The following is a 22,331-nucleotide window of genomic DNA, read 5'->3' as shown; positions in this document are numbered from 1 at the left end:
GACCAAGAAGCTCAATTCTTGTCTCGTCTGACCACAAAACCTTTTGCCACAGTATCATTTATATGCTTTGTCGCAAACTCTACAAGATGATTCTTTTTCAGTAATGGGTTCTTTTCTGCAACTCTCCCATACAAACCAGCTTTGTATAGGGACCGGGATATTGTCAATGTATGAACACTGACTCCCATCTCAGACATGAAATTTTGCAAATTTTTTAAATTCACTGTTGGTTTCACAGTGGCATCCCTAACCAGTTTCCTTCTTGCCCGACTGCTTAGTTTGGAATGATAGCCTGATCTGGGTAGTATGAAGCACATTCCACTTCTTAATGATGGACTTCGCTGTACTCAAAAGGATAATCAGCGACTTGTGACTTGATTTTCTTGTGACCTTCACCTGATGTGTGCTTCTCTACCACTTTATACCTGACTTGTTTGGAAAGCTCTTTGGTCTTCATGGTTGGTTTATCGTATCACTATGTGATTTGTGGCTTGAACAAATGCATTTACTCTGAAGTCAAGTTAAACAGACAGAGACCATTACATTAATTTTGTGACCTTTCAAACTGGTATTTTGCACCTGAATTGATTTAGGGTTGCCGTAGCAAAAGGGTTGAGTACTAATGCAATTGAGAATATTCTATTTTTCTTTAAAAATCTAACTTACTTACATAATATCAACATAATTTTACCTTTCTCACTTTGGAATAGATTGTGTAGATTCTAAATATAAAGTCCCATATGAAAGTTTCATGATAGCAAGCAACAAAATGTGAAAACTTTCCAAGAGAATGAATACTTTTGCAAGACACTGTATATTTCGATCCCTACTTGTTTTTATAAAATTTAAAAAAATATTATACTTATTTGTTTTCTTTTTATTAACTATGTTTTTGTGCTCCAACATTACCAAGCGTGGGGCGCACGTATACCAGATTCGATTCTCTTATTTATCAGCATTGGCGCTCACAGAAATATTTTCAAGGGGGCCAAAACATGTATGTAGGGGATCAGCTTTTACAGTGTAAGTCAACAGACTATATAATATATATATATACTAGTATCCTTTTCGGTACAATAAAGGAATCATTGGGACCCCAGACGGAAGAGTTCTGTGAAAGAATTAGAGCGGTGAGGTTTGTCATTTTCTTCTGTACGCTTGTCTAGAAAATTCAGTTAAATACTTAGATGAGATTTTGATTCGCTCCATAAACACGTATATGACAATTTAGGCGATTTTATTAGCACAATAAACTTTGGTTTTGCTCAGCCAATACTGTGAAACAGTCGTTATTAATATTCAGACGTTTTAAACGGGTGATTTTGATGGCCGCCATTTTGTTTCATAACGATCCCTACTATTAAGTACTGCCGATCTTAATGATGTAACTTCTCAAACATTTTTTATTCTCATAATAATCGGATTTAGTTTTATATTTTGTGGATTATCATTCTGTAAAAACATACTGGACAATAATAAACAAAATTATAACTGATTTTAATAAACAAAACAACTAACGTGTACATGCGTAAAATGGATCATTGTATCCACTTTTATTGTTAATTATTGTCTTTTGAAAAATATGCAGCCAAAGAGTGTTGCGAAATTTTAAGATTAAAAAATCAAACTGTATATTCGAAGGTATTTTGTTTTAGTCTAAAGAAATACCGATGTTGTAAAAATGTCCTAAATAAGTAGTTAGTGAGAAGGAAATTTTGAAAATCATGCTATAAAAGTATGACAGGAAATTGTTAACAAAATACTAAAGTGAAAATTCAGTTCCATATTCCTGTGTTATACACCCAGTTAAATGATAATGTGATGTACTCCCTTTTTGGTGATTTTTCTATATCTTGTAAAAACTCGTTTATAAACGGGGTCATGTAAGAAATTTCATATTCTAATATACCTGAATTTTTTTCGTTACGTATATCTCAGTTGTATCTATCTTAAAACAAAGTCTAAATATAGTGCTTAATAATAAACAAACAGTTCTTTTTAATTAATGATAAACACTTATTTGTAATATTCAAGCAACATTATTTGTCAACACACGATATATGTTTAAGTCCAATGTTCCACATTTTGGAAAACGAATGTGCACGAAAAGAATAATAAATAGAACATTAAATTACTTTAATTATTTCTCTATTCATCAATAGTTGGGAGAACGTGGTTCGGGTCTTCAAGCTAGAAGAATTCAAGATTTCCACAAACTCCGTGAACAGTGTGTCGCAGAAGGAACTTTGTTTGAAGATACAGAGTTTCCTGCTTGTGATTCGAGCATCTTCTTCAGTAGCACCCCCTCTAGACCTTTTGAATGGAAACGACCTCATGTAAGTTTTAACAGTAGGATTATAATGGACCATGTCGATCAAATTTAGTAATCATTCAGAAATGTATAAAGACTGTGACATAAGTTTGATAAAACTTGATTTGAGTGACAAAGTGAACATTAAATGTGATACAGAAAAATACTTCATGGTTACGCAATCTTTCTATTCGTTTCGATGGTTATGCAACTTGAATTACAATAACAAACTTGAGTAGATGGCAAAACAGGTTTTTCTTATCAACTCTGCTTCTGGTAGCGACAAATTTCATATAGCCTTTATAAAAAGTAGAATTTTTATATAATTTTGTAGGGCATCGTAGCATATGCCATTGTATACATGTAGAACTATATTTACGGCATGAATGCAGCTGGTTAATTGCACTTTATAAGAACGATTTGCACAGGCGAGCCACATGACCTTGTTTAGTACCTACAGAACAAATAATGATGTATGGTCTTAGATTGACCTCACTGTCTGATTGATTGCGATCGACGATGGAGGAACTAGTTCTAAGGTACCTCAAATATTATTTTTATAAAGTGTTATTGAGATTCATTAAGCATAAATGTCAAAGTTCATGCTTTCCCATATTAGTTGTTGACTTTTATTGTCATTGTAAGTTTAGAATGACCTCCTCATGCGATGTTTATTATTTTTTCATCTGAAAATCATAAATCGTAATTTGCAGTTTATTTGGTACAATTTCTTGTTTCATTGTTACTGCTTTGCTAATAATAGCATAATACTGAGTTTTGTATGACATTTCAAACCAATTAAAACTAGAATTTCACAGATTTGTCTCGTCGATCATTTTACAAAAGAGGGCGCTGTAAGCCCAGAATTCTTATTTGATTTTGATCGGTATGTGTGGATTCAGAGAGTCAAGTCTCATAGAATTTAAGAGAACTATAGATAGTCATAAACTAAATACATATGATGCTACTAGTAATAAACACTAGTCATCGTCAATTGAAATTGTTATTTAAATATTCGTTTTATATTCTAAACTTAAAATGCACCTTCGTGCACATGGGTTAAACAGTCAAGTCAGAGATCATTATGGTTCAGGCATAGATGTCTTAATTTTGAACTACTGACCAGTGGGAAGACAGCCAGTTTGCAGCACCCACCGCTAATTATTGGTTTTTCAAAGTACCCACATCTGAAAGCACTAACCATGTTCAGTGACATCGCGAAACTTATCTTCTTCTCATTAGCTGCCTGCATGCTAACTATGAAGCTACGCTAAACCAGGTACGTAAGTATTGGAAAAAACTCATTCATAGAGTCTATAGCCAAACTTATTTTTATGTAGAATTATTAAAATACTTGAAATGTGTGTGTGTTTGAGAAGTAAAAGTCTTGAGTAACAAATGTACAGTTATTTGTTTGTGTCTTGAGCAACAAATGTACATTTATTTGTCTTTAGAAACAAATGTACATTTATTTGTCTTGAGAAACAAATGTACAGTTATTTGTTTCTGTCTTGAGCAACAAATGTACAGTTATTTGTTTGTGTCTTGACCAACAAATGTACAGTTATTTGTTTGTGTCTTGAGCAACAAATGTACAGTTATTTGTTTGTCTTGAGCAACAAATGTACAGTTATTTGTTTGTGTGTTGAGCAACAAATGTACAGTTATTTGTTTGTCTTGAGCAACAAATGTACACTTATTTGTTTGTGTCTTCAGCAACAAATGTACAGTTATTTGTTTGTGTATTGAGTAACAAATGTACAGTTATTTGTTTGTGTCTTGGGCAACAAATGTACAGTTATTTGTTTGTCTTGATACCAAACTTATTGATATGCATTCACAATATAGTAGTTCAATAAAATTTTGAATGCGAGTCTACAAGCGCGACGATTTGTCTTTGGTTCGTGACCATAGGAAAACCTGTAGAGATAAGCCTAGAGGGATTGTGTCATAGCGCAACGTTATTGAAAAAATGAATTAATTCGTTATTGTTATGTGGACTGGATTTCCAAAAGAACTATAGAGAATGCTATAATAATATTTAAAGCAAAAGACTGTCACTTTTATGAGTTTTGTAAGTAATGACTCATTTTATTTTCCATTATAGTTAATTTCGTTAAATTGTATTGAGTGTAACATTTAAAATAATTTTCAATATTTTTGGAATTAATTTCACACTTTGGAAGATTATATAGTTATATTATTAAAGTATTTAGGACTAACCTAAACCTCGCATTTTGCCTACACCTCTTGAGATATTATTGATACGAAAATATTAATTATAGTACAAGCGGTAGTATACCTAACTAATGATTCAGTTAACTTTAATCATTATAGGTTTTAGTTTTTCGATCTATTTATTAATGTCATTAATTGATTCAAGTTAGTTTGCTGTTATAGCAGATTGATTTGATTACTTTATAAATTACCTTTAAATCGTTTTAGTTCTGATCTAAATAATTAATTTACTTTGGATGTCATGTTCTTAATTTTTCAGCCAAATAATAACAGCTCAAAATATCTATAAAATTGAGTTTTTCAAGCCTTAGCAGCGTAGACAAACTAACTACAAACGGCTTGATATCACTGAACAGAGGTCTGGCATTGTCTGGTGGTTAGGGTGGTCGACTCGCAATCTGTGGGTTGTAGATTCGAATCCCATCACCGAACATGCTCGCCCTTTCAGCTATAGAGGCATTATAATGTGGTGATCAGTCCCACTATTTGATTAGAATAGCCCAAGAGTTGGTAGCAGGTGGTATTTGTTGACTAGCTGTTTTCCTTTGTTACGTATTAGAATTTCGAATAGTGCGAAGCTTAGTTAACTGATACTTTAAATTTAGTAGTTAAATTATACTTTGGATTTAGTATTTAAATATATACCAATGATCTTTGCCAACACGATTGATACACACCGTTTTAATATACACACAGCAGTACAATTTATAATAACAATTATTACAAATAATTACTAGAAACAATGATTTATAAACACAAGTTTCACAAACTTACAAACAATATAAAGTCTTCTTTCTAGTTTGGAACTTCCTTGATATCTTATCGATGGTTCATGATGAGCGAGTTGATTACGAGTTGACGGAGATATATTTCACTTAACGGGAAGCTAACTAGCTTTGTCTTTCACTGATCACACGCTGAGTGTTCCACCGTTGAAGTTAGTTAATGTTTTCATAAAAATACTAATGTCCAATGAGAATTCACTGAAGTTAAATAATTTATAATGTTCGAACTTTGTAAGGGTTCCTGGTCAAATATCTGAAGCTTTCCGATTGATAAGCATTATAACAATCACAGTTATAGCTTTCAAAGTTTATAGCACACTGACTATAGCGAACTAATAATAGACACTCTCCTCTTGGCGCGTCGCGTTGGTTATATTTATAGGGGTGGGAAGGTTTTCTAGAAAATGCAGTCTTACGTAACATTACTGATTAAAGCGTTTACGTATATAGATATATTGTTGATTCTTACTCTCGAGAATCTTCTACACCTTTGGAGAATAGGCGGGAGTTTCAACCTATCTAACAGTATAAGTTATGTATGTTTCTAAATATAAACTTAATCTAAACAACGTTGATATCAAAATAAATACATAACAAATTCGTTACACCTTCTAGTCCATCACTTCTAAATTAGGGACGCCTAGCGCAGATAGCTCTCGAGTAGCTATGCGTGAAATTCAACAAGCAAACAAATGACTGGACAACAGTGACTGCAAAGTTTGTGAATGTGAATCAAGTCCATTAAATGACTACTAAACTCTTAAATAATCTGTGTGTATAAATCCCGGCATTGGCACTTTAACTATAAAGTGGTATCTCTATTCGTTACACATTTTGATCTCCCCACCCTCCATCTTTGCGGGTTGTAATAATGACGTTAAATAAGGCCAAAAAGCTCTATAGATTTGATGTCAAGCTTTTCTAGTATTTTAGAAAGTAGATTATAAATACAAGGTTCAGCGAAACATTGAGAAGTTAGTTAAGAAGCTAGTTGAGAAGATATTTAAGAAAAGAGGTAGTTGTCTCTAACCGGTAAATCAGTTAGTGCATTTTTTTTTCAGCCGTGAAGTGGTACAAATAAGTTTACTCTGTAATTAGCGCTATTTGTAAACGTAGGCCTTCAACAAATTACAACAGTGTTCATACTTGTAAAAACCTTTAGAAAGGAATGAACAAATGTGTTAGTTAAATCGCTCCACCCAAACACCTATGTTTACCTGCTAATTATGTACTGTCATATAAAATGACTTTTTTTTTTACCAAGATTGATTATATTTAGTATGAGATGACAAATGATTCTGAATCATTTGTTGGGTGAACTGAAAACCAAGGCGTCCTTCACCACCTAAACATACCCGTATTTTTGCATTCGCAGATATTGATGAAAAAATAAAAAAAGAAGAAACAGCCTTTTACAAGTTTGTGATCCGTCGTTATGTTGACCAAAAAGAAAATTTTTTTTTTCGTTTTTGGTAACGCACGGGCGTACCACTTCATAGTTAAGATTGTATAAAATGTCAGGTACTTTAAAATGTATCACTGTTGAACACTAAGAAGCTTTTCGTTTCTTGAGTATGTATTTAGTTATGAACCTGTCAGTGACTACTAAGAAATGCAAGTTTATCCACACTAATTATGAGTGATATAGTGAGAAAGCTGACGTCACATTTAATTCGGACATACTCGTCAGTGTTCTTACGATCAGCAGTAGGTAGTGTAGTTTCGTCTGTTTGTACATACAAGTATTTACAAACATTGTCTATTGACACAAATCAAACATAGAGAAGACAGGTCTTATAACAACACTCAACGTTTTACACACCAGTAAGGTATATTTACAGAAGTTATGTTTAAATATATAAATATTAGGAGAATAATCCGCAAGTGTATATCCGTTATAATTGCTAGAATCATAGTGCTAAAGTAAGCCTTATTAAACTCCGCCCATTCAATAATAATAAAGTAAGTGACTTGGAAATATGCCAACAAAAACTAACAAATTATTAAAAATTCGTGACTGTCTTGACAATCAAACCAACGAGCCTTGAGTATTCCACACACACAAAAAAAAACAAGCTTGATTTTAATACTTCGGAATAGTGTATTAACACTGTTACGTTTTCAGTAAAACACGCATGTGCAAATCGCTAGCGTGGGTGTTCAAAAGAATTTACTACAATGACTCAAGATTTTTTATACATCGGTGACATCGCTAGTACGTGGGAATGTGTACGTTGTACATTGAGCTTAATTAGATCATGTGACTTATCATTTACTCATCAACCTATATAACCCTATAAAAGAGGGTGACAACGTGACGAAATAATGTGTGTGTAGGTAGTGAGTAATTGAACTGCAGTCAGAAGTATTGTTGAAGTTAACGTTCGTTGTTAAAACATTTGTTACAGAGCGACTGTTGAAAATAAGTGTATCGTAAAGTTATATTCAGAAAGAATAAACCAGTTTTATTAAGTAAGGACTTGTGTCGCTAAAATTTCGTCGGAACGAAGTTACGGAAAGTTAATTAACAAACGGAGACGTAACAAAACTCAAATCTTGCCAAGTTATGAAAACTGGTCCAAGAATATGTGATTACGAAGCTAGGGCGTCCACCGGAAGGACGCGCATTGCCATCGCCTTAGCACTCTGTAAAGTGGAGTAGGGAAAACTCATCTGTCGTAGCGGGTGCAGCTTTTGAAGATCAGAATAGCTAGCTAGAGCGCAGGAACATGTGACAGACGAATACCAATAAAACTGAAAGGAAATATTAATATGGCAGTGAGAAGACCAGTTATGTTACATGGGGCTGAATGCTGGAGTTTATGACAAAAAGACGAGCAGATGATAAACGTACGGATGTTGAGGTAGATGATACAGGTGTCAAAAAAAAAAAAGACTGCATCAGGAATGAAACTATTAGAGAGAGGGTGAAAGTAGTACTATTTATGGAGAAGATGAAAGAAACTCGCCTAAGATGGCTCGATCATATAGAGGGAAGAAAAGAGAAGTATGTTCATAGGAGAGAGATAAATACGACAAGGGAAGAGGAAGGATAATAGGAAAACCGAAGAAAAGCTGGATTGATGTAATGAGTAAGGACATACGAAAATGTAGTGTGAATATAGCTCTCTGATATAGAATAGGAAGGAGTGGAGGGCAAGGATAATAAAAGCAAACCCCAAGTAATTAAGACAAATGCTAAGAAGAAGAAAAGGAGATAATTTTTAACAACCCATAAATGAAAGCAAAGAAGAATATGTAATAATATGTTAACGACATCTGACATATGCAGTGCCAACGAAACCTTTCGTCTGACACCAGAGCTACTAAAGCCAGCTGGCATACGACAGCTGTAGTAGTCGTTTAAGAGCTATTCATATCATCACTTGCATGAAGAACAACTCTTGTGTGAGTTATCACGTCAGTGAAGAATGATTATTATCAGCATTACCTCAAAGTCATTTACAACTCAGAATTATGACAAGGAATAATAATTGATTATTATTAGTTATTTTTAACTCAATGTTATTTTTTAAGTTACTGTATAAGCTTGCAATGCATTGCACATATTTGAGACCTCGTGGTACACGACTAGGTTTTAACTCGCTGTCCCATGCTAAGTCGGTATGTTTGGACTGATGATGATACGGGTCCAATCCCATGCAAAATCAGTATGTTTGGACTGATGATGATACGGGTCCAATCCCATGCAAAATCAGTATGTTTGGACTGATGATGACACGGGTCCAATACCATGCTAAGTCAATATGCTTGGACTGATGATGACACGGGTCCAATCCCATGCTAAGTCAATATGTTTGGACTGATGATGACACGGGTCCAAAATGTTGTCTAGTAGTTGAAGCCCATACAGTCTCAACCCAAACTGCTAAAACATCAAAATTACTCAAGATTACTTCATATTGTAAATATGGCCTCAATGTTATTAGATTAAGTCACTGTATCTCTGAGATTTGTAAACAAACGGTCAGTGCCAGTATTTTTAGATGTTATTTGTAAACAAACGGTCAGTGCCGATATTGTGGACGTTATTTGTAAACAAACGGCGAGTGCCAGTGTTTTGGGGTATTATTTACAAACAGACGGTCAGTACCAATGTTTTAATATATTATTGGAGCCAATATATATATATACACGCGTATACGTATAATCATTGTGTGTGCAGTTAAATGTGGAGGTTATTTCACAAAATATGAGTAAATTATTTGGAAGCATTATGATGTTATGTGTAATTAATGTACATTTGCAAACTGGTCTTTTGTATTGGCTAAGAAGAGTCTGGAATTGAAAAGAAAAATTCATTGGTTTGTTGTAATTATTTTTTTGTTTTCCACTTTTTAGGAGCTCACTGAGGAGCCAAAACTCTTCCACGAGGGTGCCACAAGGTTTGATGTTATACAAGGCGAGTTAGGTGAGAATGTATCTTATTTAGAATGAGTGCTTTCTGTTAAAACTCAGTGATTTGATGTTACATAACCTTCTTAACGTTATGCTTATCCATATTTTCTTTGTTTGCTGTTAAGCGCAAAGCTACACAATGGGCTATCTGTCCGAATTGTAGCGTCATAAGCCATTAAACTGAGCTGAGCTAACGAGACCTTCATCCTTGCGTATCCAGACTTTTTGCTTTACATTAGAATATACAGAGTATCTTTACTTGCTTTTAAAAGATTTTTTCTTAAAACGATTCGACATGAAATTGCATAACAAATACGCGAATATATTTTATAAGCTTTTTGGTGCAAACACACACAAAATTTATAACTTATTGTTTTACTTCGTACGTTTTTTTTTTTTTTGTTCCTTCATTATGAACACGATGAAAAGTAGTTAGGCCATCTATTATAATTTTATCAGAATGAACGTAATATAGCTGAATTGATTTTAATATTATCGTTTGCGTAGTTAAGATAAAGTTTAGGTAAAGAAGGCTGCGCTCAATTGGCAACTCTTATGGACCGCATCTGCTCACAGTTCTTTATTCCATGGCGTTAATTGTTAAACTAGTAAATATCTGATACTGTTGTCTACGTTATCTTTATCTTAACTGTTTATTTGTTGTTAGACACGTCAAAACATTTTGATTATTATTATTTTTGTTGTTGTTGTTTGTTTTTTTTTAAGTGGAGGCCGATGAAGGATTCAGTAAATGTCTTTTAATTGTGTACATGTGCAACTTTATTTTAATTATTTGATTTTAACATTACATGTGTGCTGATCATTAATACTGTAAACAGTTTCTATTGTCGGAGAGATTATATTGAATTAATATATAACAAATTCAAAGTCCAGTTTAATTTTTTGTTTGTTTATTTGTTGAAATTCGTCCCAAGCTACGCGATGGCTGTCTACACTAGCCGTACCTAATTTTGAAGTTATGGACTAAAAGGAAGGCAGCTAGTCATCCCTACCACCGTCAACACTTCTACTATTATTTTCCCAACTAATAGTAGGATTGACTGTCACATTATAACTCCTCCACGGTCGAAAGGCCGAGCACTTTAGACGATGAGTTTCGATCCCGTGACCCACAGATTCCGATTTGAGTGCTCTAATCACCATGCCAGACAACACGTTTACTTACTGATAACGTTTTTCTTTTGTTGTTAAGCACGAAGCTACACAGTGGGCTGTCTGTGCTCTACTCACCGTAGGTAGTGAAACCAGAAGGGGCCACTGGGAGGGGCTCTTAATGATAACAAAAAACGTTTTATTTCTTTTTACTACAACTTTACCACTTCTCCGGTTAGCTTAATTAACGATCACTGATAGGCCTAAGTTCACGGTTGACGTTAATAAAACAATTTCACTTTCTTGCCTATTTTTTTGTGCGTAAGATACTTGTTATTTGTCTATTTCTTCGTCGATATCCAAACTCAATATTGACAAAAGTGAAGTAACTAACTGGTTGACAATAACAAACTAAAAAGTTTGCTAACTCAGTGATCAGTCGTCTACTCTAAACTAACTCGTGTTTTGTACACCTCAAATCGTTTTCTAAACTTTAAAGAAGGTTCTAATCATTAAGTCACATCAATCACATAACATCAAATTTCTTTCAGGCCAAACAATAATACAAACATCTAAATTAAAATAATTGAATGAAAGAAATAACTGCAAATATAATTTGCAGTTTCGCTAGTAGACATAGTTTCAAAATATTATAAATGTTTATAAACATGTGAAGTTTTATTAGTTTTAGTTCGTTTCGAAGGACATACGAGTATAAGTGATGTCAAAAATGGTTTGTAATTTTTGGAGTTGTTAGTGTGAACGACGATTTTTTTGTTTAATTCAAAATGAGAATACCAATACGTAGTAACCTAATTCTTAATATATTATTACATTTATGCAACCATAGTGAAAGCAATATAGTACGTTTTTTGATGTTGCAAAATACTTTTATCCAAATGATGAAACTGTTCCTATGCAGAATAAGATAAAATACGTGTATATCTCATATGCTAAATCTTTTTTTTTGGGGGGGGGGGTTATTACATTACTGCCTGGCCTGACTTTCTATTATAATTTCGCCTGTAACATCACAGTTTAAGTGCTGTGTTTGTAATTCTTCCTTATTACCAAAATTGTGAGTGAATAGCATTGCAAACGCCATAAATCTTTATGGTTATCATATATTGTCTTACATTTTTCAACAGCTGTAATAATCATTTTTACGAAATGCTAAAATATATTGATTATGTTGATTGAAACAAGAAACCCCTTTACAGTAAACAGATTACAACTGTGTTGATAAGGTTTACATCTCGTTCTTTCAAGAGTGCTAACTGATGTAATACGTGGAAGACATAGGAGGGGGGTTAGTTGATTATATCAACGCTGACCACCTATGTCACTTCCCGAGGGATATGCCAGGTTTGTGATAGTCGGTCCAGTTATTTCACGGTTATTAAAGACCCAAACTTATGTCAAATAATGATTTAGATATATATAAACAAGTGCATGTTCAGTTTTAGACTTTAAAAACTGCTGTATTTATATCAAATAAGAGTTATTTTTTGATAGAAAACTTTGTATATTTAACGTTTTTTAATGACGTATTGATCATCGTCGAGATATAATTTCGTGTCTATTAAAATAATGTTTAAGTATGGCTGCCTTGCGTTTACGAAAGAAATAATAATAATATAAACATTGTTGACTTGTGATTTTACCTTTACTACGCCGTCTTTATACCTATCATTTGAGGGTGGTCGGAGTGACAGTTGATGGGCAAATTTCTAACCGTAATTAGTTTTTATAGTAAGTAACGCTTCACGGTACAGCAGGGCATTGAGATTTTTTAAAACTCGTTTAAAGCATTGGCCTATTACTTTTAAATTTACAAGTTATTCATGATAAATACTTTATTTTATAGAACATAAATATTGATATATTGAATAACAAGACATGTTTGTGTGATCTCCAGGTGACTGCTGGCTGCTTGCTGCAATGGCCAATCTAACCCTCAATCAAGCTTTGTTTTACCGGGTCGTTCCTTATGATCAAGGGTTCGACGATGACTATGCTGGAATCTTCCATTTCCGTTTCTGGCAGTACGGCCGCTGGATTGATGTGGTTGTAGATGACCGTCTTCCAACTTGTAATGATACTTTAGTGTTCATGCATTCTAAAGAACAAACCGAATTTTGGAGTGCTCTTCTCGAAAAGGCTTACGCCAAGTAAGTATAAACCATAAAAGTAAGGTATGTGATCAATCCATGTCATGAAATTTCTATAGGGCAAACTTTAAGAAACTGCAATCGTTATGTATGTGCAGATTCGGCAAAGAGACTGCTTGTCATTTTTCTTCTTGAGTAGAATTACTTAGAGTAAATGGCAAACCCGTTGATGGTGTCTTGAAGCCAGCCAGTTTCTATGGCTACGTTGTAGTTTCGGTATTTATGTTGGTCAGGGTTATTTAGTGTAAAAGACATAACCCATTGATGGTGTTATGTAGCCAGCCAGTTTTTATAGGTGCACAGTAGTTTTGGTGTTAATTCGACGTCGTGAGCTACGCTTTGGAAATTGATATTACTTGAAGTTGTTGTTGTTTTGTCAAGCTAAAGATAATATTTTAAAGTAGTAACCTGAGAATGTAATTAATTCTAAATCTTTAAGCTTGTTGTAGTGTATCCGTGTTGGATTATTGTATAACCATTTTATGAAGTAGTTACAGGTTTGTTTTTGTACTAACATTTATCCTTTTTTTATTGCAAAAGAGAGTTTGAGTCTCTCGAGCTTTCTATCTAGATTTGGCATCAATATTTCCATTAGCTTGCCGTTTTTTAAATCATAAGTTGAAACCTCTTATAATATGTTAGATTATAAAAGTCATTCCATGATCAGCAGAACGCTATAACTATGTCTGGCTAAGTTGATAGTAAAGAATACCTTTCAGTGGAGATGCATATGACGTACAATGCACTTGAATTGTTTCTGGTAAGTTTTCTCTATTCTCCTTTGTTTCGTTGTCTTCAATAGAAATCGTTGCACAAGGATAAGAGCTGAGTGATACTTACTTGATTGAGTCGTACTTTACCGGACAAGGATAAGAGCTGAGTGATACTTACTTGATTGAAATGTACTTGACCGGACAAGGATAAGAGCTGAGTGATACTTACTTGAGTGAGTCGTACTTGACCGGACAAGGTTAAGAGCTGAGTGAGTCGTACTTGACCGGACAAGGATAAGAGCTGATTGATACTTACTTGAGTGAGTCGTACTTGACCGGACAAGGATAAGAGCTGATTAATACTTACTTGAGTGAGTCGTACTTGACCGGACAAGGATAAGAGCTGATTGATACTTACTTGAGTGAGTCGTACTTGACTGGACAAGGATAAGAGCTGATTGATACTTACTTGAGTGAGTCGTACTTGACCAGACAAGGATAAGAGCTGATTGATACTTACTTGAGTGAGTCGTACTTGACCGGACAAGGATAAGAGCTGATTGATACTTACTTGAGTGAGTCGTACTTTACCGGACAAGGATAAGAGCTGTTTGATACTTACTTCAGTGATTCTACTTGGCCGGTGATTAGTGTGCATAGTCGGGGATCGGTAGGTCCAAGATTCGCGCCACGATTGCTACTGAACACTCTTCGCACTTTCAAGCTGGATGGCGTTATAAGAATTACAATCAATATCATTACTGGATTTAAAACCCTTGTGGTGACAGGTGCCACAGTCTGTTTGCCTTCTCTATGGTCAGTATTTCAAAATTAGGGACAGTTATGCCTAAACTTTAGAGGTTTGTGATATAACTGTATAGCTTGTATGATAAAGTTCGTGAGAAATTGTGAGACACCTTTTTCCTTACAGTCTAACATTTATATTAAAGTAAGGACCTTATACAGCAAAGCACGTAATTGTTTGATTTTCATAACAATCATTTATTAAACACACACACACAGATAATAATTTGTTTATAATTATTTAGTCATCATGTTTAGAATAAGATATTACAATATTAGGAAAATCAGAATAACATGATGGTTTGAATTGAAGATTCGAATTATTTGCTAACACTGGGTACAAAGACTGGGTGTCAAAATTGTTTGTTTGTTTGTTTTTTGGAATTTCGCGCAAAGCTACACGAGGGCTATCTGCGCTAGCCGTCCCTAATTTAGCAGTGTAAGACTAGAGGGAAGGCAGCTAGTCATTACCACCCACCACCAACTCTTGGGCTACTCTTTTACCAACGAATAGTGGGATTGACCGTCACATTAAAACGCCCCCACGGCTGAAAGGGCGAGCATGTTTGGTGGGATGCGGATTCGAACCCGCAACTCTCAGATTGTGAGTCGAGCGCCTTATCCACCTGGCCATGCCGGGCCATCAAAATTGTTATAGTGATCAACTATCATATGGGACTATCGTGCTCAAATCCCAGCGGATTCAAGATTTTATATCACTTTTTTTAATATATTTATTATCATATTTACAACTAACTCTTTGAATATTCGAAAAAATAAGAATACATTTATAGATTAAATCGGAGATAATTTCATATTACCTAATAAACACCAATGACGGGCATATATGAAAACAACTTGAATATCTTTATGCCCAGTAGATGGCACTACAGTACATTATTATTGATATTTTTCACCTTCTTTAAGAGATTTTTAAAAATTTAATCAAAAATGTTATACGCATTTTAAATGAAAAGTTGTACCTTCGTTCATTTGCCATTCACCATAGAATTGTTTGTCTTTGCCATCACAATTAATAAGTCGCAGGGTCAGACATTTGACCATGTAGGAATATTTTTTTCAAGAACAAGGTTTTTTGCATAGTTCAAGAAGAATATATATATATAATGTATATAATTCAAAATTTTAATGAACGACCACTTAGAGGTGATAACAAAACATGCACAAAAGTTGTTTTCGCGAAATAATAGAAAAAATAATAAACATTTTTATACATATGTTAGTATTATATGATTAATTTGTAGAAAACATATTCATAAAACATTTATTTAGATTTAATTTTCTGAAGAAAATTTCATCAGCATTTATCCTCATATGACGAGCATTCACCTAGTATACATTTAATTATTGTTACTGGAATGTTCTCCAACTTTCTTTAAAGTGGTCATTAAAATCAGAACGATTAAAATATTGCTTTAATATATTTTTACTCAAAATTATACTCTATATGATCAAGTCAGAGATTTAACCAAACTTTGATAACTGTCGAGTGTTGTGAGGTAATGTTTATACCAGCTAATATACTCATTCAATACACAAGGAATCTGCAGTGGTTACATAGTAGGGCCAGATCAAAAGATGATCCTCATATGTCACTTCCTAAGTGCCCTAAGGGTGCCTTAGAAGTGTAGTAGAAATCAATAGAGTACTATAGAGAACACATAGCATTATCAGGGTGTGACATTGGCAGGGTCAGATCAAAACGCCAATCTATGGAGCTGTAAGGGTGCTTGTCTAGTTTGGATGAGATCGGTCAAAAGTATACACGTGAAAAGCTGATACATAAACATACAAACGACGCTTCTCTGCTGCTGGACGGCGAAACCGGTAAGAATGGTTCTGTACAAGCGTGAAATCAGGTGAAAGTGAACAGTTGGATGTTCTATCGATCATTGATTTGTTTTTGATAAATCACAAGTTTTAGGTAGTGATGCTTTAAAAGGAACTTTACTTTAGGCATTTTTATTTATTATATTGTCAAAATGGCAAGTTACTTTTCGTTAATTAATGAAAGTTCTCATTCGTTTAAGGTTTTAACTGTGTGAACCATTATATCCAACTGTTTCGTGCTTTAACTTGGTGAACCATTATATCCAGCTGTTTCAGGCTCTAACTTTATGAAATATTATTTCTAATTACTTCATGCTTTAAATATGTGAACCATTATATCCAACTGTTTCATGCTTTAACTGTGTGAACCATTATATCCAACTGTTTAATGCTTTAACTGTGTGAACCATCAAATCTAACTGTTTCATGCTTTAACTGTGTGAACCATAATATTCAACTGTTCCAGGCTCTAACTTTATGAAACATTATTTCCAATTACTTCATGTTTTAACTATGTGAATCATCATATCCAACTGTTTCATGTTTTAACTGTGTGAACCATTATAACCATCTGTTCCAGGCTCTAACTTTATGAACCATTATTTCTAATTACTTCATGCTTTAACTATGTGAACCATAATATTCAACTGTTCCAGGCTCTAACTTTATGAAACATTATTTCCAATTACTTCATGCTTTAACTATGTGAACCATCATATCCAACTGTTTCATGCTTTAACTGTGTGAACCATCAAATCTAACTGTTTCATGCTTTAACTGTGTGAGCCATTATATCCATCTGTTTCATGCTTTAACTGTGTGAACTATTATGTCCAGATGTTTCAGGCTTTAACTTTATGAGCAAATATTTTCAGTAAACATGGCATCTGTCAACTAATTATCCACTGCATTCACACATTACTTGAGATTTATTAGGGTATTTATATTCGAGTACCAGTGTGTGTTCTCAGCTGTTCCTGGTTCTACTTATATGAGCTAATATATTAAAATCAATTGTCATAATAAATTTTCATTATTTTTCCTTCACTTAGAATAAAAGAACTGAAGAGGGATTGCATTTTTGTTGTTAAAACAATAATTAAAATATGAAACCCATTTTTTACCTTATAAAAGTCACATTTTCCACACAATAATCCCAATAAAACGGTCAAAGCAGTAATTGCTATAGCTAATAATCAGCACTTGTTATAATAGCTTGGATGGTGTAAGAGTTGGCACAAGGTTACTTAGGAGAGTTTGTCCTCTTGCTAGGTTACATGGATCTTACGAAGCACTGAAAGGAGGGACAACATGCGAGGCTATGGAAGATTTTACTGGAGGTTTAACAGAATTTTACGAGATTCAGAAAGCACCAGATAACTTGTTTAGAATCATGTTGAAAGCCTACGAAAGATGGTCTTTAATGGGATGTGCTGTAGAGGTAAGAGTCGTAATTTCTCTCTCACAACTAAAATTGTTGAAATATAAAGCTCAGTTTTGCTCTGTTTGTCGATTCGTGTGGCTACTGATGAGCAAACTTCCCAGAAATCGGTCTAACACAATGTCAAGTGGCGAATCGAATGAACTTCACTCAAATTTTCTTGCTAAAATTCAAAATGTTTGGGAAGAGTAAAATAAAAACTACATCTTAAAAAATAGTTTATCCAGTAAATAATTCAGAAAAATAAATTAACACCAATAACCCTATGTGTTCTTCAAGCGTTATTATAAATTAAGGTTCACAGTGGTGCATAAACGACAAAAGTAAAATCACACACACACACAGGTAAAGGTACGAATTACCTGAATAACAGCTGTTATGAATTACTATAAAGAAGTCAACGTAATTTTTTTTCAATTTCACACAAAGATTCCATAGAAAGTTAAGGTTTCATTGTTTTTGTAAAATTTTTACTGTGTATTATAAAAGATGAAATTTTCACACCTAATAGTCGAGCTGTTTCTTTTAACTTGTTTGGTAAAAATAATGCAAAGTCCAGTCCACTTAACAATAACGAATAATTTGTTTCCTCTATAACATTTACCACAGGCTATGTTCACTGGTAAGCCTAACTTAACAAACAACGTTTCAACGATAATTCTGAGACTAATGCTACACTTAATCACAAATAAACTTATTTGCAGAATTTCCTCGCTAAGTGATCGATAAAATGCTAACCAACTTATTAAATATCGATCACAGATGAACAGATGCAATAACTCTGACTTTTAGACTCATTAACTGACACTCAACTGATTAGCTCATTAACTTACTTATTCAGTTTGACCTTTTTATTTTGTACTAGTTTTCTGTTTATTATAGGAAGCTTCTAGATGTTTGACCATCATCACATCATTACAAGCTCCCTCTATCAAACAAACATCTAAAATTAAAATATTCAAAATATAGTATACAGTATTGCCTCTTCCTGGATTCTGAAATATCTTGAAAAATCCTACTACACAAATAAAACAGGGCAATAAACCTTAAATCTCCATAGCAATAAAGTCATTAGTTAAAATTGACTTAAATATTCCCAATTAAGCATTACAATCACTAAATTATTAATTAAAATGTTAAAGTAAAAAAATTCAAATTAACAAAATAATGATTCATAATTCTGTCCCTGATCTAGTGAGTTCCATAGGTACCTCAAATCTTGAAAAAATTCATTGACGATTCTCCTTGGTAGAGTTTTTGCTTCCTAGTTAGGGACAACATATGTTTCTGGCCATTTAATGAAGTATACCATCATAACTGTGACAGAAGACCAAGCCCTTTGACAGCAACTCTCTCAAATCATGCTTTGACACAGTACTGCTGTAGTTACCCATGCTCTTTCTTTCATGGGCCTTTCCATTCACAGTATAGTTTAAATGACTTACACCAGTTCTCTCTCTCTCTCTCTCTCAAATCAACCCAATAGAAATGTCATCTTACTCTCCAGTGCCATCTTAATACTTAAGTTTTCAGCTATTGAATGGTTGATGAGATGGCATATTACTTCTGAATGTAGAGTCTGTGGAAGTACCAACATTAATGTTATTTCTCATCGTTATCTTCTAATTTCTGACGTAAGTTCTCTTGTAGACATAACGAATCCTACTATGCCCAATACATTTTTGTGGCCATCCCATCTTGGACTATACTCTGTTGTACTTTAGGTTGGCTATCTTTACTATCTTCTACTTCCATCTTTTCACATCTTTTGCAACCTTCATTAAAACGTGGTATCCAGGATAATGCATTTGTGTTTCCTTGTTTCTATCCATAGTGATGAACAATGTTAAATTTGTACTCCTGAAGTTTCTGGAGCCATCTTGCTATCTGGACTTCTGGAGTACGAAAATTCACCAGCCACTTTAATGATTCATGATCTGTCCAGAATGTAAACTTTTGCCCATCTTACTATAATGGACATAGAGTGTATATACGTATCTATGTATTTGACGGAAATAATAAATACAGTGTGGCGCCGTCTATTGAATGGCACCACAAACAAAAATCCATAACAAATTTCACACTTTGTGTATTCCAGATTCTGACAATTAAAAAAAAAAAACGTTTCTTTATCATAAAACACAATTTTAAATAAAAGTACTCTCATCCCAACAAGAACACGACTTTCACTTGGACTGTACGTAAGGGTTTGATTATATCTTTATTGATGTAATCTGTAAATATAGTACTAAGAAAATGAAGCTCTTAAAAAAATGTTATTTTTTCAATAAAGGGGCCATTTTTGATATATAAAACATTACAGTTTATATCAGCACAATCCGAACACTTTTCCCGTGCAGAACTTCCCAAAAAAATCATTTTTTTAGAAAATGTTCACTATTTCTAAACGTTTTTCAATGATTTATTAATACTACGATTAGTAATTAATAGCACAAACAGCCGCCCGTAGGGCAGTATTTCTGATAGTATAGATAATGAGAGAAATGACCAGGACTCAAGCAACACTTAGTAGCCCTTTTCAAGTTGTACAGTACATCATTTCTGCAGCATTCATTGCCTTGATATAAAGGCAATCAAATTTTCTTTTCCATGTTGTACTTTTGATAACACTGTTCCCATTGCAAACTCACTGGCATCTGTATCTAATATGAGTGGATCTTCAAGAGTTGAGTATGCTAATACAGGAGTAGTGGTTAATTCTGTCTTCAGTTTGCTGAATGTTTGTTCACAATCAGCAGTCCAACAATACACATTTGGTTTTTCAAGTAATTCGTGTAGAAGACATGCTGTGTCAGGAAATGATTTTAAAAGACGAAGGTAGTACGAACACAGTCTTAGAAATTATCTTAGCTCATGCAAGTTCTTTGGTGTCGGCTATTTCTGAATAGTTTCAATCTTAGATAGATCTGTAGAAACTCCCTATACGTTGACTGTTGACGGAACCATTCGGGTTTCTTAAGTGTCATTTTAAGGTTCTTTTTCCTCAGCTGATCCGGAATATTCCTTAGTCCATCATTAGCATTACCAAAGGCCTTCCAATGTGTGATTATGTCATCCAAATAGATGAGTACGATATTCCAGGATACTTAAGAGAAAGCACACACTATTATTCATTGAAATGTAGTAGGTTCATTACATAATCAAAATTGTAACGCTACAGATTGCCAAAATCCATTTCTTGCAGTAAATACTGTCTTCTCTCTACTTGCTATGTCGACTTATACTTACCAATAACTGCTCTTAAGATCTAATGTTAAAAACAACTATTTTGATCCAGAAAGAGCATCCAAAGTAGTCAATTCTTTGTATTGAGTTGGCATCCTTTTTGTGACTTCATTCTTTCTCTAGTCCACATAAGGCCTTTTGGATTCAATAGGTTTACAATAGGCGGTGTCAAAGGAATAATACTTGGTTCTATTACCCCTCGTTCTTTTATGGCTTCTATTTCTCTGAAAGCCTCAAGACAGTTTTGCAGTTAGGAATCGTCTGGCTAACTAACGCATTGATGCTGCATCTTCATTATCAATCTTATGAGGTTTTAGTTGTTTGGCCCAAATAATGAGGTTCACTGAAGAAGGTATTTTGTAATCTATGACATTTATCATCTGTTAGACCACCACAGTTCCGATTATACAGCTCTTGTGCGTTTTTAAACTGTCTTTATATGAGGATTTGCTATCATAATTCCAATACCTTACTTCAAAGGAGACTATTTCTAATGTTCTTTTATGCAGAACATATTTGCATCTTCTAATGCATCATCCAGAATTGAATCAAACTTTATAGTTTGTTATGTTCATGCCCTAGCGATGATATTTTTATTCTTAAGATCCACGAGATGTCTTCCAACCATTAATCCCTCAGGACACACTGGGGTGTGTAGTTTTGATATGAGTATTTCACGTTTTGATGGTACAATGACAACCCTCCTTGTTATTGCTAGATATCCAATCTCTGGTGTAGTAACTGTTACGTAGTGCACAAGAATTTTCTGGTCATAAAATTTGAAGGTAGCCTAATTTCGCATCCAATTTTCCACATGAAGTCAGTTCCCAATATGAGGCGGGTCGTGGGTTCGAAATCCCATCACAAAACATGCTCGCCTTTTCAGCCGTGGGGGCATTATAATCTTACAGTCAACCCCACTAGTCATTGGTAAAAGAGCAGCCTAAGAGTTGGCGGTGGGCGGTGTTGACTAGCTGCCTTCCCTCTAATCTATCGCTACTAAGTTAGGGATGGCTAGCACAGATGACCCTCGAATAGCTTTGCACAAAATTCAAAACAAACCAAACCAAGTTCCCAATATGCACTCTTTCTCAATGTCAATTATCCACACATTATGAAGAGTAGAGTAGCTTTCAACTTTGTTCTTGCTAAATTTTATGTTTACTTGCTGTTCGCATCAATTTATCTTTTTTTTTCATCTCTAGATGCAATTTCCCCGCCTTCCATTACCAAATCTAA

The 22,331-nt window shown here is 34.1% G+C and overlaps 1 protein-coding gene across 2 annotated transcripts in view; it reads left to right on the top strand.

Moving 5' to 3' along the window:
• The window catches only part of LOC106471326 (calpain-B-like), a 45,171-nt gene that overhangs the window by 4,595 nt on the left and 18,245 nt on the right, over positions 1-22,331 (top strand). Inside the window, exons 2-5 of one of the 2 annotated variants that reach the window (XM_013931924.2) lie at positions 2,163-2,336; positions 9,697-9,766; positions 12,785-13,037; positions 17,678-17,846. In XM_013931924.2, coding sequence (XP_013787378.2) covers positions 2,163-2,336; positions 9,697-9,766; positions 12,785-13,037; positions 17,678-17,846 — 666 coding nt within the window. Of the gene's footprint in view, positions 1-2,162; positions 2,337-8,613; positions 8,743-9,696; positions 9,767-12,784; positions 13,038-17,677; positions 17,847-22,331 lie in introns of those variants that run through there. The other variant, XM_022399937.1, reaches the window with a different exon arrangement.

The sequence above is a fragment of the Limulus polyphemus genome, unplaced genomic scaffold (assembly GCF_000517525.1).
Source record: "Limulus polyphemus unplaced genomic scaffold, Limulus_polyphemus-2.1.2 Scaffold4545, whole genome shotgun sequence".
NCBI lineage: Eukaryota > Metazoa > Arthropoda > Merostomata > Xiphosura > Limulidae > Limulus > Limulus polyphemus.
Note: the sequence above shows the minus strand (reverse complement) of the source record. Positions and strands in the feature narration are given on the sequence as shown.